This window comes from Ranitomeya variabilis, chromosome 2, assembly GCF_051348905.1.
Source record: "Ranitomeya variabilis isolate aRanVar5 chromosome 2, aRanVar5.hap1, whole genome shotgun sequence".
In the NCBI taxonomy this organism is placed as follows: domain Eukaryota; kingdom Metazoa; phylum Chordata; class Amphibia; order Anura; family Dendrobatidae; genus Ranitomeya; species Ranitomeya variabilis.
Window position 1 is genome coordinate 427772155 of NC_135233.1, and position 27983 is coordinate 427800137.

General features: G+C 48.4%; 2 protein-coding genes across 4 annotated transcripts in view; one reads left to right on the top strand and one right to left on the bottom strand.

Annotated features, from left to right (window-relative positions):
- The window catches only part of CHST1 (carbohydrate sulfotransferase 1), a 62949-nt gene extending 34991 nt beyond the window's left edge, over positions 1 to 27958 (top strand). For all 3 annotated transcript variants that reach the window (XM_077286939.1, XM_077286937.1, XM_077286938.1), the window contains exon 2: positions 26027 to 27958. In XM_077286939.1, the coding sequence (XP_077143054.1) occupies positions 26078 to 27340 (1263 nt within the window). In that variant the 5' untranslated portion in view covers positions 26027 to 26077 and the 3' untranslated portion in view covers positions 27341 to 27958. The remainder of the gene's footprint in view (positions 1 to 26026) is intronic.
- The window catches only part of LOC143806419 (transmembrane protein 263-B-like), a 276680-nt gene that overhangs the window by 25586 nt on the left and 223111 nt on the right, over positions 1 to 27983 (bottom strand). The window lies entirely within an intron of this gene.

Genomic DNA, 27983 nt, shown 5'->3' on the forward strand with positions numbered 1-27983 from the left:
TTAGGAGGGAAAACTGTCGTCCATACAAATATGGTTGCAACTTTTTGAGTGCCCATACTACCGCCAGGCACTCCTTCTCGATGGCCGCATAGCTTACTTCACGGGGCAGTAGTTTCCGACTCAGGTAAGCTACCGGATGTTCTTGGCCGTCCGGCCTGACTTGGCTCAGTACTGCCCCCAATCCAAACATAGAAGCGTCTGTGTGAACAAGGAAACGTTTAGTTGGATCGGGTGCGGCCAATACAGGGGTATTGGTGAGGGCGTCCTTTAGCTGGCGGAAGGCTTCCTCACACTCTGGGGTCCAGGTTACCTGGCGGGGTTGGTTCTTACGGGTCAGATCAGTGAGGGGCGTGGCTACGCTGCTGTAATTGGGAACAAATTTCCTGTAATACCCCGCTGTCCCTAGAAACGCCATGACCTGGGTTTTAGTGCGTGGGGTGGGCCATTTGGCTATGGCCTCAATCTTGGCTGGTTCTGGTCGCTGTTTCCCACTTCCCACCCAATGCCCTAAATACTGAACCTCTGCTTTGCCCACGTGACACTTGTTTGGGTTCAGGGTGATTCCGGCCTTGTGGATCCTGTCCAAAACTGTCTCTAGGTGATTTAGATGCTCTTCCCATGTCGCGCTGTAGATGTCGATGTCATCCAGGTAGGCACAAGCATAGTCCTGGAGACCATCCAGAAGCCGGTCAGCCAGCCTCTGGAAGGTCACGGGGCATTCTTCATCCCGAATGGCATAACTCGAAACTGGAATAAGCCGAACGGGGTGACAAATGCCGACTTGGGAATAGCGTCAGGACTAAGGGAAATCTGCCAGTAGCCTTTGCTTAGATCGATGGTGGTCAAATACTTTGCCCCCGCCAGCCGGTCTAACAACTCATCCACACGCGGCATGGGATACGCATCCGTCATCGTTTTCTCATTGAGCTTACGATAGTCTACACAAAACCGTGTAGTCCCATCCTTCTTGGACACTAACACTACGGGGGATGCCCAGGGACTATCTGACTATTCAATGACCCCTAACCGCAACATCTCTTGTATCTCTTGTCGCATCCCTTCTCGTACAGACTCAGGTACGCGGAAGGGGGGTTGTCGCAGGGGGGTCTGATCCTGGGTCTCAACCTTGTGTTGTGCCAGGCGAGTGTACCCTGGTCTCCCCGAAAACATCCTCTGTCGCTGCCTCAACAACGCCTCCGCCTGCTGTCTCTCCCGGGGACCTAGGTCTTCACCCAAGTGTACCTGGTCCCATGTTTTAGACTGAGTCCTTTCCCCTAAGACATCAGGCAAGGGAAGTCCGGCTAAATCCTCTGCTTCAGGTGTACAGATGGCCTCTACGTCTTCAGGGCGCTCCCGGTTCACGTGGAACATGCGGATAACCCTGGGGTCGTCACAATCGGCGACATTATAGGTGGTGTCGGGTATTTTCCCCACTACCTGGCAGGGCCCCTGCCATGCAGCTTGGAACTTGTTCTGCCTAGTGGGCTCTAACACCATGACCTTCTGTCCTATTTCCAAGGTGCATTCTATGGCCCTCCGATCGTACCATACGCGCTGGCGCCGCTGGGCCACCTGCATGTTCCCACGTACAGCCTGGGTCAACTCCTGTAGGCGGTCCCAGAATTCCAGCACATAGGGTACAATAGGTACCCCTTCTATGATGCCCTCCCCTTCCCAGTGTTCTAACACTAAGTCTAGGGGTCCACTTACCCGCCTCCCGTATACCAGTTCGAACGGGGAGAACCCCGTGGATTCTTGGGGCACCTCCCGATAGGCAAACAGGAGGTGTGGCAAGAATTTCTCCCAGTCCCTGTAGGTCCTGGTAAAAGTCCCAGTGAGTTGTTTTAACGTCCCGTTAAAGCGTTCACACAACCCATTGGTTTGCGGGTGGTACGGGGTGCTTCTAATGGACTTTACGCTGCACAGCTTCCACAGTTGGTTGGTCAACTCTGCTGTAAACTGGGTACCCTGGTCCGAGATAATCTCCCGGGGAATCCAACCCGTGAGAAAACCTGGAGCAGGGCAGCCGCCACCGTCTCTGCCAGTATGTTAGGTAATGCAACCGCCTCTGGATACAGTGTGGCATAATCTACCACTGTCAATATATACCTTTTCCCTGACGGACTGGGTTTGGCTAACGGCCCTATCAGATCGACCGCTACCCAGCTAAATGGTTCCTCCACAATGGGGAGGGGGCGTAATTTGGCCTTGCATCGATCTCCCCTCTTGCCAATGCGCTGGCAACTGTCACAGGTCTGGCAGTACTGATGAACATCATAGGTTACCCCCAGCCAAAAGAAGTTTTGTGTCAGACGATGCCTGGTGCGACTGACGCCGAAGTGCCCGGCCAAGGGTATGTCATGAGAGATTCACAGTAACTCCTGCCTATTCTTCTTGGGAACTACCAGCTGTCGTTTTATAGTTGGGCTCGTCCCTGTGTGGTGCTGTTCTGTGATCCGGTAGAGGAGTCCCTGCTTCCATACAAACTGTTCCCCTTCCAGTACCCCTCTCCCCTCCTGTGCCTTCCCACGATATCCCTCCAATGAAGGATCCTCAAGTAACTCCCTCTTAAATTCAGCTGGGGTGGCCCAAAAAATGTGTCTGGCTATGGGAATACGTGTAGGGCTGGGATGTCTTACCTGGGCCTCCTCTGAGTGTGATTCCGCCTCCGCAGCTCGAGCTTGTCTCCGGGTGGTCACAGGATATGTCTCAGCCAGAGGGGCAACCGAGAAGGCAGACAACATGGTCCCCAAGTCATTTCCCAGCAAGACGTCTGCAGGCAAATCCTCCATCAAGCCGACCTCAACAAGGCCATCCCCGACTCCCCAGTTCAGGTGAATCCTGGCAGTGGGCAGTTGATGTATGGCTCCCCCTGCTACACGGACTGCCACTGTCCGGTCCGTCTTCTCTTGGTCCCGGACGAGATGAGGCTTCACAAGGGTCAAAGTTGCGCCGGAATCTCTTAGTCCCTGCATACGTTTCCCATTAACCCACACGACCTGTCGATGCTGTTGTCAATTATTTGCCCGGGCTGCCTGCCCGGGGTCTAATTCATGCAGCACTTCCTCCATCTCTTCCACCCCCTGGTTAGTCGTAGCCCCCAATGCCGGGTCAGCTTCGCCTTGGTAGCAGTGTACAGCGGCCTGGCTGAAGGTAGCTGTTCCCGCCTTTGGCCACTGGGTATGCTGAGTCCGGTTGGGACATTGTCTTTGCAGGTTGCCCAGCTGATTGCAGGTGTGGCATCGCACCCCAGGGGGACTGTGGTATGCCGGGTTTTTAGTTGGTCCCCCTACAATCTTCTGTTTGGGGCCTCCAGGTCCATGGGCGGACACCTAGTGACCATCTTTGATCCGGACAGCTGAGGCCTCCTGGCATCATGATGTTCATCGGCCAGACGAGCGGCCTCCTCAAGAGTCGTTGGCTGCCTGTCCCGAAGCCATTCCTGTGTCTTGGGGGTTAGTCCATGAAAGAATCGTTCTAACAAGAAGAGCTGGAGGACGTCCTCCTTAGTGGTTGCTTGGCTCCCTTGTACCCACTGTAGCAGTGACCGCCGTAATTTACAGGCCCATTCAGCGTGGGTATCGGTTACTCGTTTTATAAGTCCGCGGAACTTTTGGCGGTATGCCTCTGGTGTCAGCGCATACCGGGCCAAGATCACTTCTTTGATTCGCTCATAGTCCATACAGTCCTCATCAGGTACCGTGCGATAGGCGTCCGCTACCCGGCCTGTGAGCTTGCTGGCCAGAATCTGAACCCGTTCCTCCGGCTTCACTTGCTGAAGGGCACATTGCCGCTCAAAGTCCTGCAGAAAGACATCAATGTCTTCCTCTGCCTCCCCCAACTATCGGAAGGCATTATACTGGATCTTTTAGTGGCTTACTGTTGAAGGTACCTGGGCGGAGGCCAGAGCTCCCCTTGCTCGCTGACTCTCCATCTTGGCCAGCTCCACTTTGGTCCGCTCTGCCAACTCCATCTTGGCTAGCTCTATCCTGGTCCGCTCGGCCATCTTTTCCTTCAGATCAGTACGCACATCAGCTATCACCTCTCGTATGATCTCTACTGCAGGGTTTGGGCCAAAGAAAGCCAGTCTGTTCTTTACCTCCCTCTGGAATTCAGTCTCCTCCACGTTCACATTGGGGGGCGCTGCACTGTCGTGTTCCATGATGGCTGCTATCAAATCCGCTTTTGTTTTGTTGCTGGCGATTAACCCTCAGGCTTCCACCAGATCTTTTAATGTAGTCCTCTTTAACTTCTGGTAGTTGTTTTCCATTCATTCCTTTCCTCCTGTAGACTGGGTATCACATCCCGCTGTCTGCCACCAGTGTAACGGGGTCTACCGTGCTGGAGTACCTCTTTCAGTACCACCCCTGTTTCAGGAGGTCCACTCTGCTTTGGCTGGAATCTGAATGAAGGACGCTGGCTGGAATCACTTGGTTACATGGGCGCATATAAAAGATCACTGCTTCTCCACGTATTTCCAGTATGACAACACTTTACTCACAGGACACAGAATATATCACACAGATACAGAGGGTGGGCCAATTGAAAAGCGGCAGGCCAGACATACATTACAATAGCCGCAGGTGGCCGGAGCCTGCCGATATTTACTGTGGGAAATACAAAGGTGGGGGAGGTCAAAAGGGGGATATCTTGTCCCCTCTGCCCAGGGGCGCAGCCTGTGGGCTGATGCATTAGGGACATGCATCTCACATGGAACCTATTATACATACATATAATTGTACAACATATTCTGGGTGCTGTGGGGTTCCGTAACAATCCATATGCTGTGAGCGCCACCTAGTGGTGATTTCAGAAAGTCAGAACTTTATCATTTGACTTTGTGCACATGCCCCGGCTACCAGAGTCCATGCAGGTGATACTCATTCTGCCAGAGCTATACGCTGTGGAAAAGCCCCAGCGGGGCATCTGGGAGTCACCAGACTTCATAATGGACATTTATTCTCATCTGCCCATAATGCTGCCCAGGATTTTGTCACCATCGCTCTCGAGGCCCCTTTAATTCAGTGCGAATGACTAAAATGATGATATAATTACTCTACATCATTACCTTAAAATGATTCAGTGGCAGATGAACATTGTGAGACAGATTCCAGGAAGTGACGGAAAGATAAAATCTGCCAAACCTGAATCATTTTTACTTAATTTAGTTACACATTTGTCAATTAGGTAAAAAAAAAAAAAAAGAGATAAAGGAAAAATGTGTCATCCTCGTGTGACTGCGGGAAGCAGTGGAGCTGTCTGGTGCTCGCTGCATTCTATCCAGAGTCCAAAAAGTAACAAATATCGTGTAAATCTGTGCCGGTCCCAAATGTATCATCACGTTGTCACGATTCACACCGTGACTGTCACCAATTGTCACGATCCCTTAGCCGTGGCCCGCAGTTTGTCACGAAAATCCACAGGGGGGCTTATCCTCGTTATCCCTCTACTGCCACAATGTGATAAAAAAAACACACACAATGCTATTGACCTCTTAGTTTACAGCAGGGGCTTATTTTAGGTATCCCACTGCTCTTCAATATACCATGAACTGCAGGGATTTGTGTATCCCGCTTACAGTTCCACTTAACACTTGCAGCTCTCTGGCGCCCCCCTTACTCTCAGATCAGATTAGGTACTGCACCTAGGGTAATTAGTCGCCAGAAAGGCTGCCTGCTATGTACTGGCTATTGGGCGCGCTGCAGCGACGCGATAACTACTCCCACGCAGGCAGGAACAATAATTATCAAGCTGCAGTCGCTGAAACAACACCCCAAAAGTCTGCACACGGTAAGCTGCCACCAGCTCCGATCAAACGGATCCGGAGCTAACCCAAAACAGTAGCGTAATTTCCCTTCAAGAGACAGGGTACGTTTTTAGAGCAGGGAGGAAGAACTAGCATTAAATATTATACTCCAGAAAGGTTAGGCAGTGCTTTATCAAAATTATACAAAGATGTTACAAATGAGACAATTGCAAATATGTACAAGGTAATTATGAAAATAAAAGGATTAAAGGAAGAAAAGATAACTCACATGTTCTTAGTTCATATCAGTTCAGGCAAACACCATGCTAGTGGGAAGGGCTCCCAAAAATCCCAATGCATGAGGTACAGCTCTTCAGGTCAGACCCACATGTTCTTCCAGCAACAGACTGACTGCTGGAGTCCGGCCAAAACAGTTATAGCTTAGCTTGGTGACATCACCAAAAAGGCTGGCTATCCCAGTCCCTCCTCTCTCTGCATTCTGACTAAGTATAAGCTAAATCTTTCTAAGACTTGTAATTCCGCTGCTGAACATATCATAGTCCTGACAAACCCAGCATTCATCTCAGATTACCGTGGGCTTTCTAAGGAGATCAAATATGTCCTATTATTTACAGAGCAATCCCTACTTCTTCACCCGATGGAGTTAGACGCTGATGCTTAGAGTGATGGGTAGATCCTCCGAGTGTGATTATGACGATATATTTTTGTGTTCGTATTTTAAATCGTTTGCCTAATATCTTGCAAAAATGGAACAAAGGACCGCATGGTTCTAGAGACTTAGAATCCAGTTCTTGATGGAGGAAGCTTCTACCTGGTCGTAAACATTCCTTTAGGCAATAAAACGCTCTTCCCCCATGTACATTGGCAAGGCAAGCTCATCTCTGAAGTAAAAGAGAAGGGGGGTTTCTTAGCCCACATCCTGGGCTGACAAGAGAAACTAAACTTATATGATATTTCATACCATATCGTGACACCTCCCCCTTTTAGCGTGCGCTACGGCGGCAGAACCTCTCGGTATGCCTCCATGCGCACCTCCGTGGGTTCACCCTGGCGGGAGAGTCCATCTGCATTCCCATGCTCTTTGCCCGCTTTGTGTGTAATGGTGAAGTCAAATTGCTGAAGGGCAAGGCTCCAGCATAGCAACCTGCCATTGGTTCCACACATGGTGCTTAGCCAGCGCAGAGGGTTGTGGTCAGTCACCACAGTGAAGGTGCGACCGTACAAGTAGGGCTGCAAGCGCTGCAGGGCCCAGACTACGGCCAGGCACTCCTTCTCAATGGTGGAGTAGGCCACTTCCCTCGGCAAAAGTTTCCGGCTCAGGTACAACACGGGGTGCTCTTGGTCCTCTGAGTCAACCTGGCTGAGCACAGCACCAAGGCCAAACTTGCTGGCGTCGGTCTGTACCAAGAACGATCGACTGCTGGTTGAGGGTACCATTGAAGCGTTCACACAAGCCATTGGTCTGTGGGTGATACGCACTCGATACCAGGTGCTTCACCTGCATTTTCTTACAGAGAGCCTCCATTAGGTGAGACATAAATTGGGTCCCTTGATCAGTTAGCATTTCCCTGGGAAATCCTACACGTGAAAAGATGGCCAACAGGGCATCCGCCACCTTATCTGCCCTAGTTGACGACAGAGCTACTGCCTCTGGGTACCGGGTAGCGTAGTCTACCACAGTAAGAATATATCGCTTTCCAGAGCTGCTGGGGACGGCCAGCGGGCCCACAATGTCCACCGCAATCCTCTGGAAAGGCTCCTCTATCCCTGGCAAAGGGATCAGGGGAGCCTTAAGAGCAGGCCCCGCCTTCCCCACTCTTTGACAGGTGACACAGGAGCGGCAGTAGTTTGACACATCTGTCCCCATCTTAGGCCAATAGAAGTGTTGAGACAGCCGGGCCTTAGTTTTGCTGATCCCCAAGTGTCCAGCTAGCGGGATCTCTTGGGCAATCCGCAACAACTCACCCCGGAATTGCTGTGGGACGACCAGCTGTCTTTCCCTCAACCACTCCTTTTGTGATTCTCCGGGTACTGTCTCCCGGTACAACCTTCCTCCTTCCCAGAACACCTTCTCCTTATCAGTCTCGGAGAATGACGTCCCGGCGAGTTGTCTCAAACTCTCTAGGCTCGCATCTGTGTGCAGAGCGGCCTGAAACTCCTGGCTAGGGGAAGCCAGAAGTGACGTCAGGGTCCCTTCCCCACAGGAGCCCTCTGGGACCTGCTCTGGGTCCACCTCTGGTTCAGTCATACTGATGACTGAGGAGGGTCCGGGAGGCAGACAGTTATCTGCGTTCCGGGCACTCTGACTGCGGGTGACAGCAGCTACGTAGGCTGTCTCCCCGGGGGTTTCTACAGACCCATCAGCCGACGCTGCTATGGGCTCTACCTCCCCATCCACCCCCATTACCTCAGGAGTAGTGTTGAGCGATACCGTCCAATACTTGAAAGTATCGGTATCGGAAAGTATCGGCCGATACCGGCAAAGTATCGGATCCAATCCGATACCGATACCCGATACCAATACAAGTCAATGGGACTCAAGTATCGGACGGTATCCCTGATGGTTCCCAGGGTCTGAAGGAGAGGAAACTCTCCTTCAGGCCCTGGGATCCATATTAATGTGTAAAAGAAAGAATTAAAATAAAAAATATTGCTATACTCACCTCACCGAGGGAACCGGCAGCGTTCTTTGCTTAAAATTCGCGCGTTTACTTCCTTACGTGAAGTCCCGGCTTGTGATTGGTCGCGTGCCGCCCATGTGGCCGCGACGCGACCAATCACAGCAAGCCGTGACGTAATTTCAGGTCCTTCAGGATTTTAAAATTAAGTTCTGGCTTGTGATTGGTCGCGTCGCGGTCACATGGGCGACGCGACCAATCACAAGCCGTGACGTCACGGGAGGCTGGACACGCGCGCATTTTAAAAGGCGCGCGTGTCCAGCCTCCCGTGACGTCACGGCTTGTGATTGGTCGCGTCGCCCATGTGACCGCGACGCAACCAATCACAAGCCAGAACGTAATTTTAAAATCCTGAAGGACCTGAAATTACGTCACGGCTTGCTGTGATTGGTTGCGTCGCGGCCACATGGGCGACGCGACCAATCACAAGCCGGGACGTAATTTTAAAAATGCGCGCGTTTCCTGCCTCCTGTGACGTCACGGCTTGTGATTGGTCGCGTCGCCCATGTGACCGCGACGCGACCAATCACAAAGCCGGAACGTAATTTTAAAATACTGAATGCCTAGAAGGACCTGAAAATTACGTCACGGCTTGCTGTGATTGGTCGCGTCGCGGCCACATGGGCGGCACGCGACCAATCACAAGCCGTGACGTCACGGAAGGAAGGAAACGCGTGCATTTTAAGCAAAGAACGCTGCCGGTTCCCTCGGTGAGGTCCAGGCTGCGTCGGAGAGGTGAGTATAGCAATATTTTTTATTTTAATTCTTTCTTTTACACATTAATGTTGTTTCGATACCGATACCCGATACCACAAAAGTATCGGATCTCGGTATCGGAATTCCGATACAGCAAATATCGGCCGATACCCGATACTTGCGGTATCGGAATGCTCAACACTACTCAGGAGCATTGCTACTTATGGGCCAGTTACCTTCCTCGGCGGCACTGGTCAATTGCATGGCATCACCTTCCTCACGGTTCCCATGTATCTCCCCATTTCCGGTAGCACCGACACTTGCCCCTGCTAGGGGTTCCTCAGCCGTCTCACTCCGCAGAGCGACGTGGCTGAGCACTCCTGTACCTACGGACATATCAACTTTCATAGAAACATCATCATCAGGTACAGTTGGCACAGGTACAACATTTTCACCATCAATCCTAGGGAAAAAAGGGTTAACAGATGCATCACTACAAGATAAAGCATGGTCAGGTAACACATGCGATTTCCCATCATCATCATCATCATCAGGGTTAACGTTACCCTTATTAGCAGATTGGGGAGGGGTGTCAGGGACGTAGTATGCAAACAACCTCCCCAAATCAGTCCCCAACAAAACATCAGTGGGCAAATTATCAGACAGCCCCACTTCCTTCACCCCGCTCCCGGCACCCCAATCAATATAAACCCGGGCCATCGGTAAGGGACAGCTGATGCCCCCAATCCCAGTGACAGTTAGGGTTTTCCCCGGAATGATTTTTTCAGGGGCCACCAGTTCGGGTCGGATGAGGGTTCGTTAAGCCCCGGTGTCCTTGAGGCCTGTAGCAACATGACCTCCCACAATGACATGCTGTACGTTATCACACCCCCTCCCAGCCACACCACCCACCAAAAGAACTGCTGCATTAGGCCCTGGGGCCTTGGATGAGGGGTTCTTCTGCTTGGCTGGACATTGGTGACTGAGGTGTCCAGTCTGCCTGCAGTGGTAACACTGGCGAAGTTCGGTGGTAGGTCTGGTGCTGTTGGCCACGGGGACAGGACCTCTGGTAGGTTGGCTGGCAGGGGTACTGGCGTTGGATGCAGGCTTACCCCCTCTCCAGCTGGTGGTGACTGGCTTCCGCACTTCCAATCTACGGTTGGCCTCATAGGCATCGGCAATCTGCTCTGCTTTCGTCACGTCTTTGGGTTCTCTGTCCATCACGAACTGTCGCACCTCAGTTGGGCAAAGATGGAAGAACTGGTCTTTGATCATCAGGTCTCGCAACTGTGCAAATGTGGTCACTGACAGTCCTTGGGTCCACTGGTCAAAGTGGGTCCCCAGTCCATGCACCACATCACTGTAACTGTCGTGTGGGCCACATTGGAGGGTCCGAAACTTTTTACGGTACACCTCGGGTGTAAGCTGGTACTTGGCTATCAGAGCCTGCTTGATGGCCTCATAGTCACCATCTTGTTCTTGAGGGAGGGCAGCAAACGCCTCCAGAGCTTTTCCTCTCAGCCCTGGTGTCAGGTATCGTGCCCATTCTTGTGTAGGCAGCTGGTACTGTCTGCAGGCTTTCTCAAAGGCCCGCAGAAAAGTGTCCAAGTCCCCATCCTTTTCCATAACAGGAAAGTGGTCGGGCCGGGGTTTCGGTATCTGAGCGCTGCTGGGCTCACGGCTGGACTGGGACGACCTCTGCATTTGCAGTTGGGCCATCTGCAGCCGGTACTCCCGATCCGCTTGGGCCTCCCGCTCGGCTCAGGCCTCGGCTCGCTCCTGGTATTGCTGGATCAGCTGTCGATGTCCCTCATGGTCGTCAGCGGGGAATTCTTTCAAGGCCGCCTGCAGGTGGGGGTCCAATTCGCCCGGATTGCTAACGGGGCGAGCATTCAGTGGTTGGACCTCTGCTGCAGCACCATGTTCGCTGGTGCTGGCATCTGCGGCTTCTGGGCTCTGTGAGTGGTCTAGAGCGGCTTCCCATTGCATCAGGGCTGCGACCAGTTCGCTTTTGTTTTTGCTTGCATAGTCAATGTGCTGTGACTTGCATAAGGCAACAAGGGTGTCTCTAGTCTGCTGTTCATAAAAGGCTTCTCCCAGCCCAACCATGGTTGCCAAATAAAAGATAGGATAGAAAAACGAAGAAAAAGGGAGGGGATAATTACCAGTATACAATTGTCTCACAACTAATAAGCACTGAGTTCGTTCTCCCAAACTTATTTGCGCAGAGTTCTCGCAAGAACTTTCTGCAAGTTTTTAGTGAGAGGAATGATTGCTCAAACCAAATCACTAATGCTCTAATATCCCACCGCCTTGCCACCAATTGTCACGATTCACACCGTGACTGTCACCAATTGTCACGATCCCTTAGCCGTGGCCCGCAGTTTGTCACGAAAATCCACAGGGATTCCCGACCACTGCCACCATTAGGTCACGGATTGGGGTGACTTTAGACCAGCAGACGGCTATCACATGTGCAGGGGGGCTTATCCTCGTTATCCCTCTACTGCCACAATGTGATAAAAAAAAACACACACAATGCTATTGACCTCTTAGTTTACAGCAGGGGCTTATTTTAGGTATCCCACTGCTCTTCAATATACCATGAACTGCAGGGATTTGTGTATCCCGCTTACAGTTCCACTTAACACTTGCAGCTCTCTGGCGCCCCCCTTACTCTCAGGTCAGATTAGGTACTGCACCTAGGGTAATTAGTCGCCAGAAAGGCTGCCTGCTATGTACTGGCTATTGGGCGCGCTGCAGCGACGCGATAACTACTCCCACGCAGGCAGGAACAATAATTATCAAGCTGCAGTCGCTGAAACACCCCAAAAGTCTGCACACGGTAAGCTGCCACCAGCTCCGATCAAACGGGTCCGGAGCTAACCCAAAACAGTAGCGTAATTTCCCTTCAAGAGACAGGGTACGTTTTTAGAGCAGGGAGGAAGAACTAGCATTAAATATTATACTCCAGAAAGGTTAGGCAGTGCTTTATCAAAATTATACAAAGATGTTACAAATGAGACAATTGCAAATATGTACAAGGTAATTATGAAAATAAAAGGATTAAAGGAAGAAAAGATAACTCACATGTTCTTAGTTCATATCAGTTCAGGCAAACACCATGCTAGTGGGAAGGGCTCCCAAAAATCCCAATGCATGAGGTACAGCTCTTCAGGTCAGACCCACATGTTCTTCCAGCAACAGACTGCTGGAGTCCGGCCAAAACAGTTATAGCTTAGCTTGGTGACATCACCAAAAAGGCTGGCTATCCCAGTCCCTCCTCTCTCTGCATTCTGACTAAGTATAAGCTAAATCTTTCTAAGACTTGTAATTCCGCTGCTGAACATATCATAGTCCTGACAAACCCAGCATTCATCTCAGATTACCGTGGGCTTTCTAAGGAGATCAAATATGTCCTATTATTTACAGAGCAATCCCTACTTCTTCACCCGATGGAGTTAGACGCTGATGCTTAGAGTGATGGGTAGATCCTCCGAGTGTGATTATGACGATATATTTTTGTGTTCGTATTTTAAATCATTTGCCTAATATCTTACAAAAATGGAACAAAGGACCGCATGGTTCTAGAGACTTAGAATCCAGTTCTTGCTGGAGGAAGCTTCTACCTGGTCGTAAACATTCCTTTAGGCAATAAAACGCTCTTCCCCCATGTACATTGGCAAGGCAAGCTCAACTCTGAAGTAAAAGAGAAGGGGGGTTTCTTAGCCCACATCCTGGGCTGACAAGAGAAACTAAACTTATATGATATTTCATACCATATCGTGACACACGTCTACCGATAATGTATAAGCTGAAGGTAATGACAGCCGCCACCAATACAGGAATTGACACGTTACACCATCAAGAACTGAGAGGTGAGAGTATTTCTTATAGACGTCACCCTTCAGATCTCATCTTGTTGGATTTCACCATATGGTGCCTTCAAAATTGGTTTATATCTTATGTAATGTGTGTTATGGCAGTATTATAGATCGTGATGGGTGACTGTATGATACTGTTGTAGTCTATGATCTGTGACTGTATGATACTGCTGTAGTCGATGATGTGTGACTATGATACTGTTGTCTACGACGTGTGACGGTATGCTACTGTTGTAGTCTATGAAGAGTGACTGTAAGAAACTGTAGTAGTCCATGACATGTGACTGTATGACGGTGTTGTCTGTGATGTGTGACTGATACTGTTGTAGTCTATGATGTGTGACTGATACTGTTGTAGTCTATGATGTGTGACTGATACTGTTGTAGTCTATGATGTGTGACTGTATGACGGTGTTGTCTGTGATGTGTGACTGATACTGTTGTAGTCTATGATGTGTGACTGATACTGTTGTAGTCTATGATGTGTGACTGATACTGTTGTAGTCTATGATGTGTGACTGATACTGTTGTAGTCTATGATGTGTGACTGATACTGTTGTAGTCTATGATGTGTGACTGTATGACGGTGTTGTCTGTGATGTGTGACTGATACTGTTGTAGTCTATGATGTGTGACTGATACTGTTGTAGTCTATGATGTGTGACTGATACTGTTGTAGTCTATGATGTGTGACTGATACTGTTGTAGTCTATGATGTGTGACTGATACTGTTGTAGTCTATGATGTGTGACTGTATGACGATGTTGTCTATGATTTGTGACTGTATGATACTGTTGTCTATAATGAGTGACTGTATGGCAGTGTAGTCTATGACGTGACTATGATACTGTTGCAGTGTATGGTGAGTGACTGTATGATACTGCTATAGTCCATGACGTGTGACTGTATAATGGTGTTGTCTATGATGTGTGACTGTATAATGGTGTTGTCTATGATGTGTGACTGATACTGTTGTCTATGATGTGTGACTGTATGACACTTGTAGTTTATGATGTGTGACTGATACTGTAGTCTATGATGTGTGACTGTAGGATGCTGTTGTCTATGATGTGTGACTGTATGACACAGTTGTAGTCTATGATGTGTGACTGATACTGTTGTCTATGGTGTATGACGGTGTGGTCTATCATGTGTGACTGTATAATGGTGTTGTCTATGATGTGTGACTGATACTGTTGTCTATGATATGTGACTGTATGATACTGTTGTAGTCTATGATGTGTGACTGATACTGTTGTCTATGATGTGTGACTGTATGACTGTGTTGTCTAAGATGTGTGACTGATACTGTTACCTATGATGTGTGACTGTATGATACTGTTGTTGTCTATAATGTGTGACTGATACTGTTGTGTATGATGTGTGACTGTAGGATGCTGTTGTCTATGATGTGTGACTGATACTGTCATCTATGATGTGTGACTGATATTGTTACCTATGATGTGTGACTGATATTGTTACCTATGATGTGTGACTGTATGACACTGTTGTAGTCTATGATGTGTGACTGTAGGACGCTGTTTTCTATGGTGTGTGATTGTATGATACTGTTGTTGTCTATGATGTGTGACTGATACTGTTGTCTATGGTGTGTGACTGATACTATAGTCTATGATGTGTGACTGTATGACAGTGTTGTAGTTTATGTGTGACTGATACTATAGTCTATGTGTGACTGTAGGATGCTGTTGTCTATGGTGTGTGACTGACAGTGTTGTAGTTTATGTGTGACTGATACTGTAGTCTATGATGTGTGACTGTAGGATGCTGTTGTCTGTGGTGTGTGACTGTATGACAGTGTTGTAGTCTATGATGTGTGACTGATACTGTAGTCTATGATGTGTGACTGTAGGATGCTGTTGTCTATGGTGTGTGACTGTATGACAGTGCTGTAGTCTATGATGTGTGACTAGGATGCTGTTGTCTATGGTGTGTGACTGTATGACAGTGTTGTAGTTTATGATGTGTGACTGATACTGTAGTCTATGATGTGTGACTGTAGGATGCTGTTGTCTATGGTGTGTGACTGTATGACAGTGTTGTAGTTTATGATGTGTGACTGATACTGTTGTCTATGATGTGTGACTGTAGGATGCTGTTGTCTATGGTGTGTGACTGTATGACAGTGTTGTAGTTTATGATGTGTGACTGATACTGTTGTCTATGATGTGTGACTGTAGGATGCTGTTGTCTATGGTGTGTGACTGTATGACAGTGCTGTAGTTTATAATGTGTGACTGATACTGTAGTCTATGATGTGTGACTGTAGGATGCTGTTGTCTATGGTGTGTGACTGTATGACAGTGTTGTAGTTTATGATGTGTGACTGATACTGTTGTCTATGATGTGTGACTGTAGGATGCTGTTGTCTATGGTGTGTGACTGTATGACAGTGCTGTAGTTTATAATGTGTGACTGATACTGTAGTCTATGATGTGTGACTGTAGGATGCTGTTGTCTATGGTGTGTGACTGTATGACAGTGTTGTAGTTTATGATGTGTGACTGATACTATAGTCTATGATGTGTGACTGTAGGATGCTGTAGTCTATGATGTGTGACTGATACTGTTGTCTATGGTGTGTGACTGTAGGATGCTGTTGTCTGTGGTGTGTGACTGTATGACAGTGTTGTAGTTTATGATGTGTGACTGTAGGATGCTGTAGTCTATGGTGTGTGACTGATACTGTTGTCTGTGGTGTGTGACTGATACTGTTGTCTATGGTGTGTGACTGATACTGTTGTCTGTGGTGTGTGACTGATACTGTTGTCTGTGGTGTGTGACTGATACTGTTGTCTATGGTGTGTGACTGTATGACAGTGTTGTAGCACAGAGCTGACTGGTGACATAGTGACGGGGCGCGGTGTGTGCCGCCTGTATGGCGGTGCTGTACATGGATTGGAGGCAGCTGTTACTTGTACCCGCCGTCTGCTAGTAAGATGTGGAAATTTCCGCCTCTCCTGTCGGCCGCCGCTGCAGAGCGTCTTCTCCATGTTTGCAGAGGTTTGTGCGCTGCTGTTTCAATAGACTGTTCTGTCAGATACCGGAAGAAGAATATTTACGAATACATCGCAATGGTCAATATTGGACGACTGACTTCAAGCCCCCCGGGCATTGCTGCTCACACAGTGCACTGCTCCTCGGCTCCGCTCCATTAACTCCTACAGTGCCGGATCCCCCCACAATGCCCATACAGTGCTGACTGCATAACAAGCCGCAGATGCAAACAGGGGTCCTATAGGATCATGACTGCGGGGCCACACCACATGGGGCTTGTCAGTGTCAGCAGGATTGGCCATCCCCTGCTTGGAGACCACCTGCGTCCCTCTTTGCCCACATTCATTATTTTGTCCTCCATGCCAAGCCCAGCGTGCATATATACGGGGGAGCCAGGAAGAAAAGGTCCAGCAGATATGGGCGGCTTTCCATCATGGTTAAGGGGGCCGTATAGCAATGTCTGGGGGGCTTCTAGAATAAAGGGAAAATGATGATTATGCCGGCGACGTGCGGTGTGCGCCAATAATGGACATATAGCTCTGTTCTCTGCAGTTGGCACGGATGATTCCAGGGGCCAGGTATTATCGGGAATATAAGGAGACATTTGGGCTTTTCTGGGGTCAGTGACATTTTTGGGTGCCCCAATATTTTTCTTTTTTTTACTTAGGGGTTGAGATGATTGTTTCTCGCCCTACTGCGCTCAGATCACTACATGTATTGCGGTATTTTATAAGATGCAGGATTTTTAAGAAAAGCTCTGGGGGGTCGCGCTGATTTCATTCCAGGAGCGGAGGAGGTGGAAGGGTGAACTCTGCAGGGAGATTATAGCAGAGATTATGGGGGGCAGGGAGGTCATAGCAGAGATTATGGGGGGCAGGGAGATCATAGCAGAGATTATGGGGGGCAGGGAGGTCATAGCAGAGATTATGGGGGGCGGGGAGATCATAGCAGAGATTATGGGGGCAGGGAGATCATAGCTGAGATAATGGGGGGCAGGGAGATTATAGCAGAGATTATGGGGTGCAGGGAGGTCATAGCAGAGATTATGGGGTGAGGGAGATCATAGTAGAGATTATGGGGGGCAGGGAGATCATAGCAGACATGGGGGGCAGGAAGATCATAGCAGAGATTATGGGGGGCAGGGAGATCATAGCAGAGATTATGGGGGGCAGGGAGGTCATAGCAGAGATTATGGGGGGGCGGGGAGATCATAGCAGAGATTATGGTGGGCGGGGAGATCATAGCAGAGATTATGGTGGGCAGGGAGATCATAGCAGAGATTATGGGGCAGGGAGATCATAGCAGAGATTTATGGGATGCAGGGAGATCATAGCAGAGATTATGGGGTGAGGGAGATCATAGCAGAGATGGTGGGCGGCAAGATCATAGCAGAGATTATGGGGCAGGGAGATCATAGCAGAGATGTATGGGATGCAGGGAGATCATAGCAGAGATTATGGGGTGAGGGATATCATAGAGATTATGGGGAGCAGGGAGGTCATAGCAGAGATTATGGGGTGCGGGGAGGTCATAGCAGAGATTATGGGGTGCGGGGAGGTCATAGCAGAGATTATGGGGGGCAGGGAGATCATAGCAGAGATTATGGGGTGAAGGGAGGTCATAGCAGATTATGGGATGCAGGGAGATCATAGAAGAGATTATGGGGAGCAGGGAGGTCATAGCAGAGATTATAGGGGGCAGGGACATCATAGCAGAGATTATGGGCTGCAGGGCAAGTCTGGAAAATGGCAGGTGTACAGGTGAGAGTGCAATCCAGGGGAATATTATCATGGACACGACCATGTGCCCTGACCAACGGGGACAGGAGAAATGGCTGCATGCATAAGCCATGACCTCTGAGTAAGGCCGGAGACACACTGGTGCGAGATACGGCCGAGTCTCGCTGGTTAAAAGCAAGCTGTGGCACCTGCACTCTGGAGCGGAGCGTGCGGCTCCATAGCAATACATGGAGCTGCACGCTCAGCTCCGGAATGCAGGTGCCACAGCTTGCTTTTAACCAGCGAGACTCGGCCGTATCTCGCACCAGTGTGTCTCCGGCCTAAGGCCGGCGTCACACTGGTGACTCAAACGGACGAGTGCAATGCGATAAAAAAATCGCATTGCACTCGGACCAATGTTACACTATGGGGCAGCTCCCAGCAGCCGATTTTTTTGTCGGCCGTTTTCCTCGGTCAGAGACAATCGCAGCATGCTGGGATTGTCACGGACACTCGGCCGACTCTCAGCTCACTCGCACCCTTATGAGCCTATGGGTGTGAGTGAGACAGTGCACACCACTCGTATATCATCCGAGTGCTGTGCGCTAAACACGGACCCCGGCATGGAGGAGATGGAGAAATTAGTTTTTCCGCCTCCTTCGCAGCTGTGCTCCGATCCGCTCTCTGCGAGAGGCTTGGACCACAGACGCATGACACTCGGCTCCTGCTGACAGCAGAGCAGGAGCTGAGGGTCATTAGCATATCGCATCCGATGCAATACGCTAGTGTGACGCCGGCCTTAACCTTTAGGCTGCCATCACACTAGCAGTATTTGGTCAGTATTTTACATCAGTATTTGTAGCCAAAACCAGGAGTGGAACAAATAGAGGAAAAGTATAATAGAAACATATGATCCACTTCTGCACTCCTGGTTTTGGCTTACAACTACTGACCAAATACTGCTAGTGTGGCGGCAGCCTTAAAGGGAGTGTTCCAGGTGACCTATATGTATGATTGGTGGAACCCCGACCGATCCATGCAGTCCCGTAGGGCGTGTGCACACAATCTTTTTGCAGTTTTCAGAATAAAGACTGAGCTGAAAGTTTTCAACGAGTTTTGGATGAGTTTTGGAGTTTCTGCAAAAATGTCAGTGTGCACAGAGCCTTACAGTATAGGCAGTTATTTTTCTTTTTATTCAGGCGGTCAAAAAATTGAGCGTTTTCTAGTGGAAACTGCTTTAGGAAATGCTCCTTGGGCAACTTTTGTCTGAGTTTTTTTATTTCTTGAAGCGTTGTTTGCAGCCTTTTGATTGGACGGAGCTTAGTTTGGGGCAGATTCCATCAATAGTGAGGAGCACTTTCTTTTTTTTCCCCAGCAGACATTTATCAAAACCTGAAACTAAATAAAAAGGCTAAAAAAACCAAAAACGTGGTGTTACAATAGAAATGAATAAGAAGAGTCATTAAACCACTTTTTGAGCAACTTTTTCAGGTGTTTTTTGCTCGAAATAACTCCTTAAAAGAACTTGAGAGGTGGTTGCACACGCTCACTACCGCTCCATTCACCGTCTATAGGAGGTGGTCGCACACGCTCACTACCGCTCCATTCACCGTCTATAGGAGGTGGTCGCACACGCTCAGTACCGCTCCAGTCACTATCTATAGGAGGTGGTCGCACACGCTCACTACCGCCCCATTCACCATCTATAGGAGGTGATCGCACACGCTCACTACCGCTCCATTCACCATCTATAGGAGGTGGTCGCACACACTCACTACCGCTCCAGTCACTGTCTATAGGAGGTGGTCGCACACACTCACTACCGCTCCATTCACTGTGTATAGGAGGTGGTCGCACACGCTCACTACCGCTCCATTCATCATCTATAGGAGGTGGTCGCACACACTCACTACCGCTCCATTCACCGTCTATAGGAGGTGGTCGCACACGCTCAGTACCGCTCCAGTCACTGTCTATAGGAGGTGGTCGCACACACTCACTACCGCTCCAGTCACTGTCTAGAGGAGGTGGTTGCACACTCACTACTGCTCCATTCACGTCTATAGGAAGTGGTCGCACGCTCACTACCGCTCCATTCACCATCTATAGGAGGTGGTCGCACATGCTCATTACCGCTCCAGTCTATGGGAGGTGGTCGCACACGCTCAGTACTGCTTCATTCACCATCTGTAGGAGGTGGTCGCACACTGGGGATTTGGGCTGCACATTCTCAGGATAGTCGGGGTCTCTGCAGTTGGACTGCCATCTTCCATACTCCTTTCATCTATCCTGTGTTTTGTATTTAGACCTCGGAAAGGATATAATAAGGCAGGGGCATATACCAGTGTGTTGGTACCAGGACCTGTGCCTTGTTGCGAGCTCAGTGACTTGTGTGTAGACCTTGTAACATTCTGCTTTAAGTCCCTTTTATCCAGTGACACTTTTCCGCTCAGACATTTCTCACTATTCTGCGTATTTTTCGGTGCCAATTAGTCTTGTTCCGTATTCGCGCAGTCCTTCCATCGTGGCACAGCAGATGCTGGAGAACCACAGTTGTCATCTGCACATCTTCAATTCCAGACCGAAAATCGAATCAAAAGTTTCAGTTTAGTGAAAAATGATACAAATATTCAGCAATCCTGCAAAACTGCTCAGTGCCGTAGTGACGGTCCGGATAACGTGGCCACTTGATATTCTGGATAAGATGGGGATATTACTGGTGCAGCCCGAAATGTTCCTTCATATGAAAGTGCAAGAGCATCTCATTACCTCCAAGGTGATGGAGAATTTGATTCCTTTGCAGGAAGGAAAAAGGTTTTTTTTTTCTTTTACCCATTAAATGAGTCTTCTCCACGGTTCGTAATCCATAAAAGTGAAATCTTTTTATGTACGAGTCTCATGGAGGAATTTAACAAGGCCGTAGGAGCGGCCGCGGCACAAACTGCCTTCTGCTCTTTGTTGCGAAGTTGAAGACTCTAAAGTAAAACGTTATCAATAAGACCATCACATCAAATCTTGTCGAAAAGTTACAAAATATCTTGTAACAAGGATTAGGAGTCCCAGAGGCAATTAATGGTGGAGGAAACTGTGAAGCCTCCCTTCTATACCGGTGTCCTGGTAGGTGGAGAATTCTTCAGAATCAGAGGCCGTTGGCCACAGCGCGTGTAGGAATTTTGGTTATTGGCCAAATTCACTGTGTTGTCTCACCCTTAGGTGTGTTGTGTGTATATGTTCCTTCCCACATTTTTGAATTTTTGGAGGATTTTTAGACCTCTCTTTTTGTGGTCATTTGACTTTCGGCAGGGCTCCGAGCTCAAGAAATACAGAGACATGGCAGAGTTGAAATCAAAGTGTTTTACTCAAAGTATAAGAAAAGCAAATCCAATGGTCTCAGTATTTCAATGAGGGAACACGCTTCATGGTTACACAGCCGCATAGACACAGTTCTTGATAGTCAAATATCAATGTTCAATCTCTGAACTTGACAGTAAAACAATAACAAGGTCTTGGTGGCTACAGAAGTATGTTATGGCACAGAGCTTTTCCACTACTGTACTGTGGCACAGACTTGGCCGTTACACTACTGTACTGTAGCAGAGAGCTTGGAAGTTACACTACTGTACTGTGGCACAGAGCTTGGAAGTTACACTACTGTACTGTGGCACAGACTTGGCCATTACACTACTGTACTGTAGCAGAGAGCTTGGAAGTTACACTACTGTACTGTGGCGCAGGGCTTGGAAGTTACACTACTGTACTGTGGTGCAGGGCTTGGAAGTTACACTATTGTACTGTGGCGCAGGGCTTGGAAGTTACACTACTGTACTGAGGCGCAGAGCTTGGAAGCTACACTACTGTACTGTGGCACAGAGCTTGGAAGTTACACTACTGTATTGTGGCACAGAGCTTGGAAGTTACACTACTGTATTGTGGCACAGAGCTTGGAAGTTACACTAGTGTACTGTGGCGCAGAGCTTGGCCGTTACACTACTGTACTGTGGCGCAGGGCTTGGAAGTTACATTACTGTACTGTGGCGCAGAGCTTGGCCGTTACACTACTGTACTGTGGTGCAGAGCTTGGAAGTTACACTACTGTACTGTGGCGCAGGGCTTGGAAGTTACACTACTGTACTTTGGCGCAGGGCTTGGGTGTTACACTACTGTACTGTGGCGCAGGGCTTGGAAGTAATACTACTGTACTGTGGCGCAGAGCATGGAAGTTACACTACTGTACTGTGCCGCAGGGCTTGGAAGTTACACTACTGTACTGTGGCGCAGAGCTTGGAAGTTACACTACTGTACTGTGGCGCAGAGCTTGGAAGTTACACAACTGTACTGTGGCGCAGGGTTTGGAAGTTACACTACTGTACTGTGGCGCAGAGCTTGGAAGTTATACTACTGTACTGTGGCGCAGAGCTTGGAAGTTACACTACTGTACTGTGGCGCAGAGCTTGGATGTTACACTACTGTATTGTGGCGCAGAGCTTGGAACTTACACTACTGTACTGTGGCGCAGAGCTTGGAAGTTAGACTACTGTGCTGTGGCACAGAGCTTGGAAATTACATTACTGTGCTGTGGCACAGCGCTTGGAAGTTACACTACTGTACTGTGGCGCAGAGCTTGGAAGTTAGACTACTGTACTGTGGCAGAGCTTGGAAGTTACATTACTGTGCTGTGGCACAGCGCTTGGAAGTTACAGTACTGTACTGTGACGCAGAGCTTGGAAGTTAGACTACTGTACTGTGACGCAGAGCTTGGAAGCTAGACTACTGTACTGTGGCACAGAGCTTGGAAGTTACATTACTGTGCTGTGGCACAGCGCTTGGAAGTTACACTACTGTACTGTGACGCAGAGCTTGGAAGTTAGACTACTGTACTGTGCCGCAGGGCTTGGAAGTTACACTACTGTACTGTGGCGCAGGGCTTGGAAGTTACACTACTGTACTGTGGCGCAGAGCTTGGAAGTTACACTACTGTACTGTGGCACAGAGCTTGGCCTTTACATTACTGTACTGTGGCAAGGAGCTAGGAAGTCACACTACTGTACTGTGACGCAGAGCTTGGCCTTTACATTACTGTACTGTGGCACAGGGCTTGGAAGTTACACTACTGTACTGTGGCGCAGAGCTTGGAAGCTACACTACTGTACTGTGGCGCAGAGCTTGGAAGTTACACTACTGTACTGTGGCGCAGAGCTTGGAAGTTACACTACCTTATTGTGGCGCAGAGCTTGGAAGCTACACTACTGTACTGTGGCGCAGAGCTTGGAAGTTACACTACTGTATTGTGGCACAGAGCTTGGAAGTTACAATACTGTATTGTGGCGCAGAGCTTGGAAGTTACACTACTGTACTGTGGCGCAGAGCTTGGAAGTTACACTACTGTATTGTGGCACAGAGCTTGGAAGTTACACTACTGTATTGTGGCACAGAGCTTGGAAGTTACACTAGTGTAATGTGGCACAGAGCATGCCGTTACACTACTGTACTGTGGCGCAGGGCTTGGAAGTTACATTACTGTACTGTGACGCAGAGCTTGGCCTTTACATTACTGTACTGTGGCACAGGGCTTGGAAGTTACACTACTGTACTGTGGCGCAGAGCTTGGAAGCTACACTACTGTACTGTGGCGCAGAGCTTGGAAGTTACACTACTGTACTGTGGCGCAGAGCTTGGAAGTTACACTACCTTATTGTGGCGCAGAGCTTGGAAGCTACACTACTGTACTGTGGCGCAGAGCTTGGAAGTTACACTACTGTATTGTGGCGCAGAGCTTGGAAGTTACAATACTGTATTGTGGCGCAGAGCTTGGAAGTTACACTACTGTACTGTGGCGCAGAGCTTGGAAGTTACACTACTGTATTGTGGCACAGAGCTTGGAAGTTACACTACTGTATTGTGGCACAGAGCTTGGAAGTTACACTAGTGTAATGTGGCACAGAGCATGCCGTTACACTACTGTACTGTGGCGCAGGGCTTGGAAGTTACATTACTGTACTGTGGCGCAGAGCTTGGCCGTTACACTACTGTACTGTGGCGCAGAGCTTGGAAGTTACACTACTGTACTGTGGCGCAGGGCTTGGAAGTTACACTACTGTACTTTGGCGCAGGGCTTGGAAGTTACACTACTGTACAGTGGCGCAGGGCTTGGAAGTTACACTACTGTACTGTGGCGCAGAGCTTGGATGTTACACTACTGTACTGTGACGCAGAACTTGGAAGTTAGACTACTGTACTGTGGCACAGAGCTTGGAAGTTACATTACTGTGCTGTGGCACAGCGCTTGGAAGTTACACTACTGTACTGTGACGCAGAGCTTGGAAGTTACACTACTGTACTGTGGCACAGAGCTTGGAAGTTACACTACTGTACTGTGGCGCAGTGTTTGGCCATTACACTACTGTACTGTGATGCAGAGCTTGGAAGTTACGCTACTCTACTGTGGCGCAGAGCTTGGAAGTTACACTACTGTACTGTGACGCAGAGCTTGGAAGTTACACTACTGTACTGTGGCAGAGCTTGGAAGTTACACTACTGTACTGTGGCGCAGTGCTTGGCCATTACACTACTGTACTGTGATGCAGAGCTTGGAAGTTACGCTACTGTACTGTGGCACAGAGCTTGGAAGTTACACTACTGTACTGTGGCGCAGAGCTTGGCCATTACACTACTGTACTGTGATGCAGAGCTTGGAAGTTACGCTACTGTACTGTGGCACAGAGCTTGGAAGTTACACTACTGTACTGTGGCACAGAGCTTGGCCTTTACACTACTGTACTGTGGCCCAGAGCTTGGAAGTTACACTACTGTACCGTGGCACAGAGCTTGGAAGTTACACTACTGTACTGTGGCACAGAGCAAGGGCGTTACACTACTGTACTGTGGCGCAGAACTTGGCCCTTACACTACTGTACTGTGGCACAGGGCTTGGAAGTTACATTACTGTACTGTGGCACAGAGCTTGGCCTTTACATTACTGTACTGTGGCAAGGAGCTAGGAAGTCACACTACTGTACTGTGATGCAGCTTGGCCTTTACATTACTGTACTGTGGCACAGGGCTTGGAAGTTACACTACTGTACTGTGACGCAGAGCGTGGCCATTACACTACTGTACTGTGGTGCAGAGCTTGGCCGTTACACTGCTGTACTGTGGCGCAGAAGTATGTTATGGCACAGAGCTTTTACACTACTGTACTGTGGCAGAGAGCTTGGAAGTTACAGTACTATACTGTGGCACAGAGCTTGGCAGTTACATTAATATGTTATGGCACTGAGCTTGGACGTTACACTATTGCACTGTGGCACAGAGCATGGCAGTTCGAGCAGTCTTATTATAATTATTGCTAATTATAAGACAAACGACAGGCGATTTTCTTCGGCAATGAACGCAGCACGGTTTTGGAGGGTTATCACTGCACACCTTGCAGTATATCACACTCACATCGGTCCACAGTTGTTCTATCACAGAAGCAGTCCATACCGAGTACTCGCAGATGCAGGACACAACAGTGCATGGAGGTTGTCTGAGGCCATTGTGGAGCTTATCGCAGGCCATAGTCATTCACATTGTCACAATTTCATCAAATCTGGTCTCTGGGCAGGCTGGTGAGGTCGATCACTTTCGGTCACTTTATCACAGTACTTGGCCACAGTTAATAATTGTAATCAAAGTGTTTCTCCACTTCTGGGATCACGAACAGGTAGCCAGTAAGGGCTCATTTCTAATTCCAGAGACACTTTCCATATTTCTTTCTTGGCAGGCTTCTCTTTTTTGAGCTCTCGACCACTCCTTGTGTGTGACCTCAATCAGTCAGCGTTCGCACTGCACAGACTATACACCAAAGTATGGAGTCCGAAGCATCCACATTTACATGTATCTCCTGTAATAATGATTTTACAGCATATAAATTATGCAGGAAAGTTTGCTTTGCTGAAATTAAGACATTTCCAGCGAGGTGCCTGATGTGGATGCCGGTCAGATGGCCTCTAGCTAACCACAGGAGATGATTGTCCCAATGCTGAAACCTCGGTTTAATGCATAAGGGGTGCACTGTTCTAGTTTGTAGGGGTCTTCATTAGCTCTTTGGCTAATAGAGGAACTTTGATTTCTATAGGGATTGCCCTGTCACAGGCAGCAGGTGTCTACTTGAGATTTCCACACCCATGTGAAGACTTCTTACTGTTAAGCTGCTTTATCGATGACTTATGTAATAGTCGAGTTGTATTTCCTTTACGTAATGAAATATTTTTGTGTCTTCTATAGGTAAAGTAATCAACAGAATACCTTGACGAGGCTCAATGACGGTTTCCAGCCATGCAATGTTCTTGGAAGGCTGTCCTCTTACTAGCGCTAGCCTCAATTGCTATCCAGTACACAGCCATTCGGACTTTTACCACCAAATCCTTTCACATGTGCCCAATCCCCAATCCAAATAATTGTAGCCCTGGACAAGACCCAACGGAATCTCCTGATCGTCTTTGTGAAGATGGTCAGTTGATAACTTCTAATATTTCGAGAAAGACTCACATCCTCATCTTGGCGACCACGCGCAGTGGATCTTCCTTTGTCGGACAACTGTTTAACCAACACACGGATGTGTTCTACTTGTTTGAGCCACTTTACCACGTTCAGTATACCCTTATACCCAAAATGACTCTCAGTAAGAGTGCCACGGATAGGCGAGTGATGTTGGGTGCAAGCAGAGACCTTTTACGAAGTCTTTATGACTGTGACTTGTATTTTATGGAGAACTACATAAAGCCGCAGCCAACAAACCATAGTACCGACAGGTTATTCCGAAGAGGAGCCAGCAAAGCTCTGTGCTCCCCCCCGGTCTGTGATGCACTGGGACCCACCGATATTTACCTCGAAGAAGGAGACTGTGTTAAGAAATGTGGTAACTTAAATCTGACTCTGGCAATGGAATCCTGCAAAGAGCATGGACATGTGGCCATCAAAACAGTGCGTGTCCCAGAGGTCAATGACCTACGAGCACTGGTGGAAGATCCCAGGCTTAACTTAAAGGTGATCCAGTTGGTCAGGGACCCAAGGGGCATATTAGCTTCTCGTAGCGAGACATTTAGAGACACATATAGGTTGTGGAGGATCTGGAGGGCTACTGGTCGTAGACCATACAATTTAGACTCAACCCAGCTGACAACAGTGTGTGAGGACTTCTTAAATTCAGTGTCTACAGGGTTAAGCAGGCCGCTTTGGTTAAAGGGTCGATATATGCTTTTGAGATACGAAGATCTGGCTAGGAAACCCATGAAAAAGATGGAGGAGATCTATGACTTTGTGGGGATTCCACTGGATGCCAATGTTGAAAGATGGATCCTCAATAACACCCGAGGAGATCAGTCCTCCGCCAGACACAAATATGGCACAGTAAGGAACTCTGCTGCCACAGCGGAAAGCTGGAGACTAACATTGTCATATGACATTGTAGAATTCACCCAGAATGCCTGTCGACAAGTTCTGGCACAATTGGGTTACAAAACTGTGACTTCTTCCCAGGACTTAAGGAACCTTTCCTACAGCCTCATCGAGGACAGATCTTTTACCCCCTTTTTGTGATGGTTAATTTAATGGTAACGAAAGATTCGAGAAATTGCCAACAACGGAAACAATTATGTTGGAAAGTATATTTTTTTAATAAGAGATTTCCCTTATTCATCTGGTTTCTTGATCCTGATGGAAAAAAAAACACAAAAAATTGCACTACCAAGGGAGAGATAATAAAGCACATGAAACAAAATGGGGGATTATACCTCTGCGAAACTTGAAAATGTTTTAGTAGTTCAGTTCAATACAAAAAGTATCATAAAAAAGGCCCAAACTGTTCTCCACAACACAAAGCAATGCAGGGTATGTGAGGCAAGACTTCGAAGGGAGACATTTTATGGAAAGCCATTGGTTGACTGGCCAGTGCCATGACCCCATCAAGCTAACTTCTGTAGATTTAGTTGGTTCCTTGCCCCCCAATCGTCACAATAGTTTTTTCGTTCTTGCATGGCGGCGGAGGGTGTTACAATGTTTACATAAACCAAAACACAAGGTATAGTCCTCTGATGCAGACGGTTGCTCCGACTGTCTGGTCGATACTGTATAGGACTCTGGATGAAGGAATTTGCACAAATTTTTGCAATCATGTTGTATTATTTATAAATGTTTATAAAGATACATTGAAGATGATTATTGTGTCTTTTATGCTTTGGAT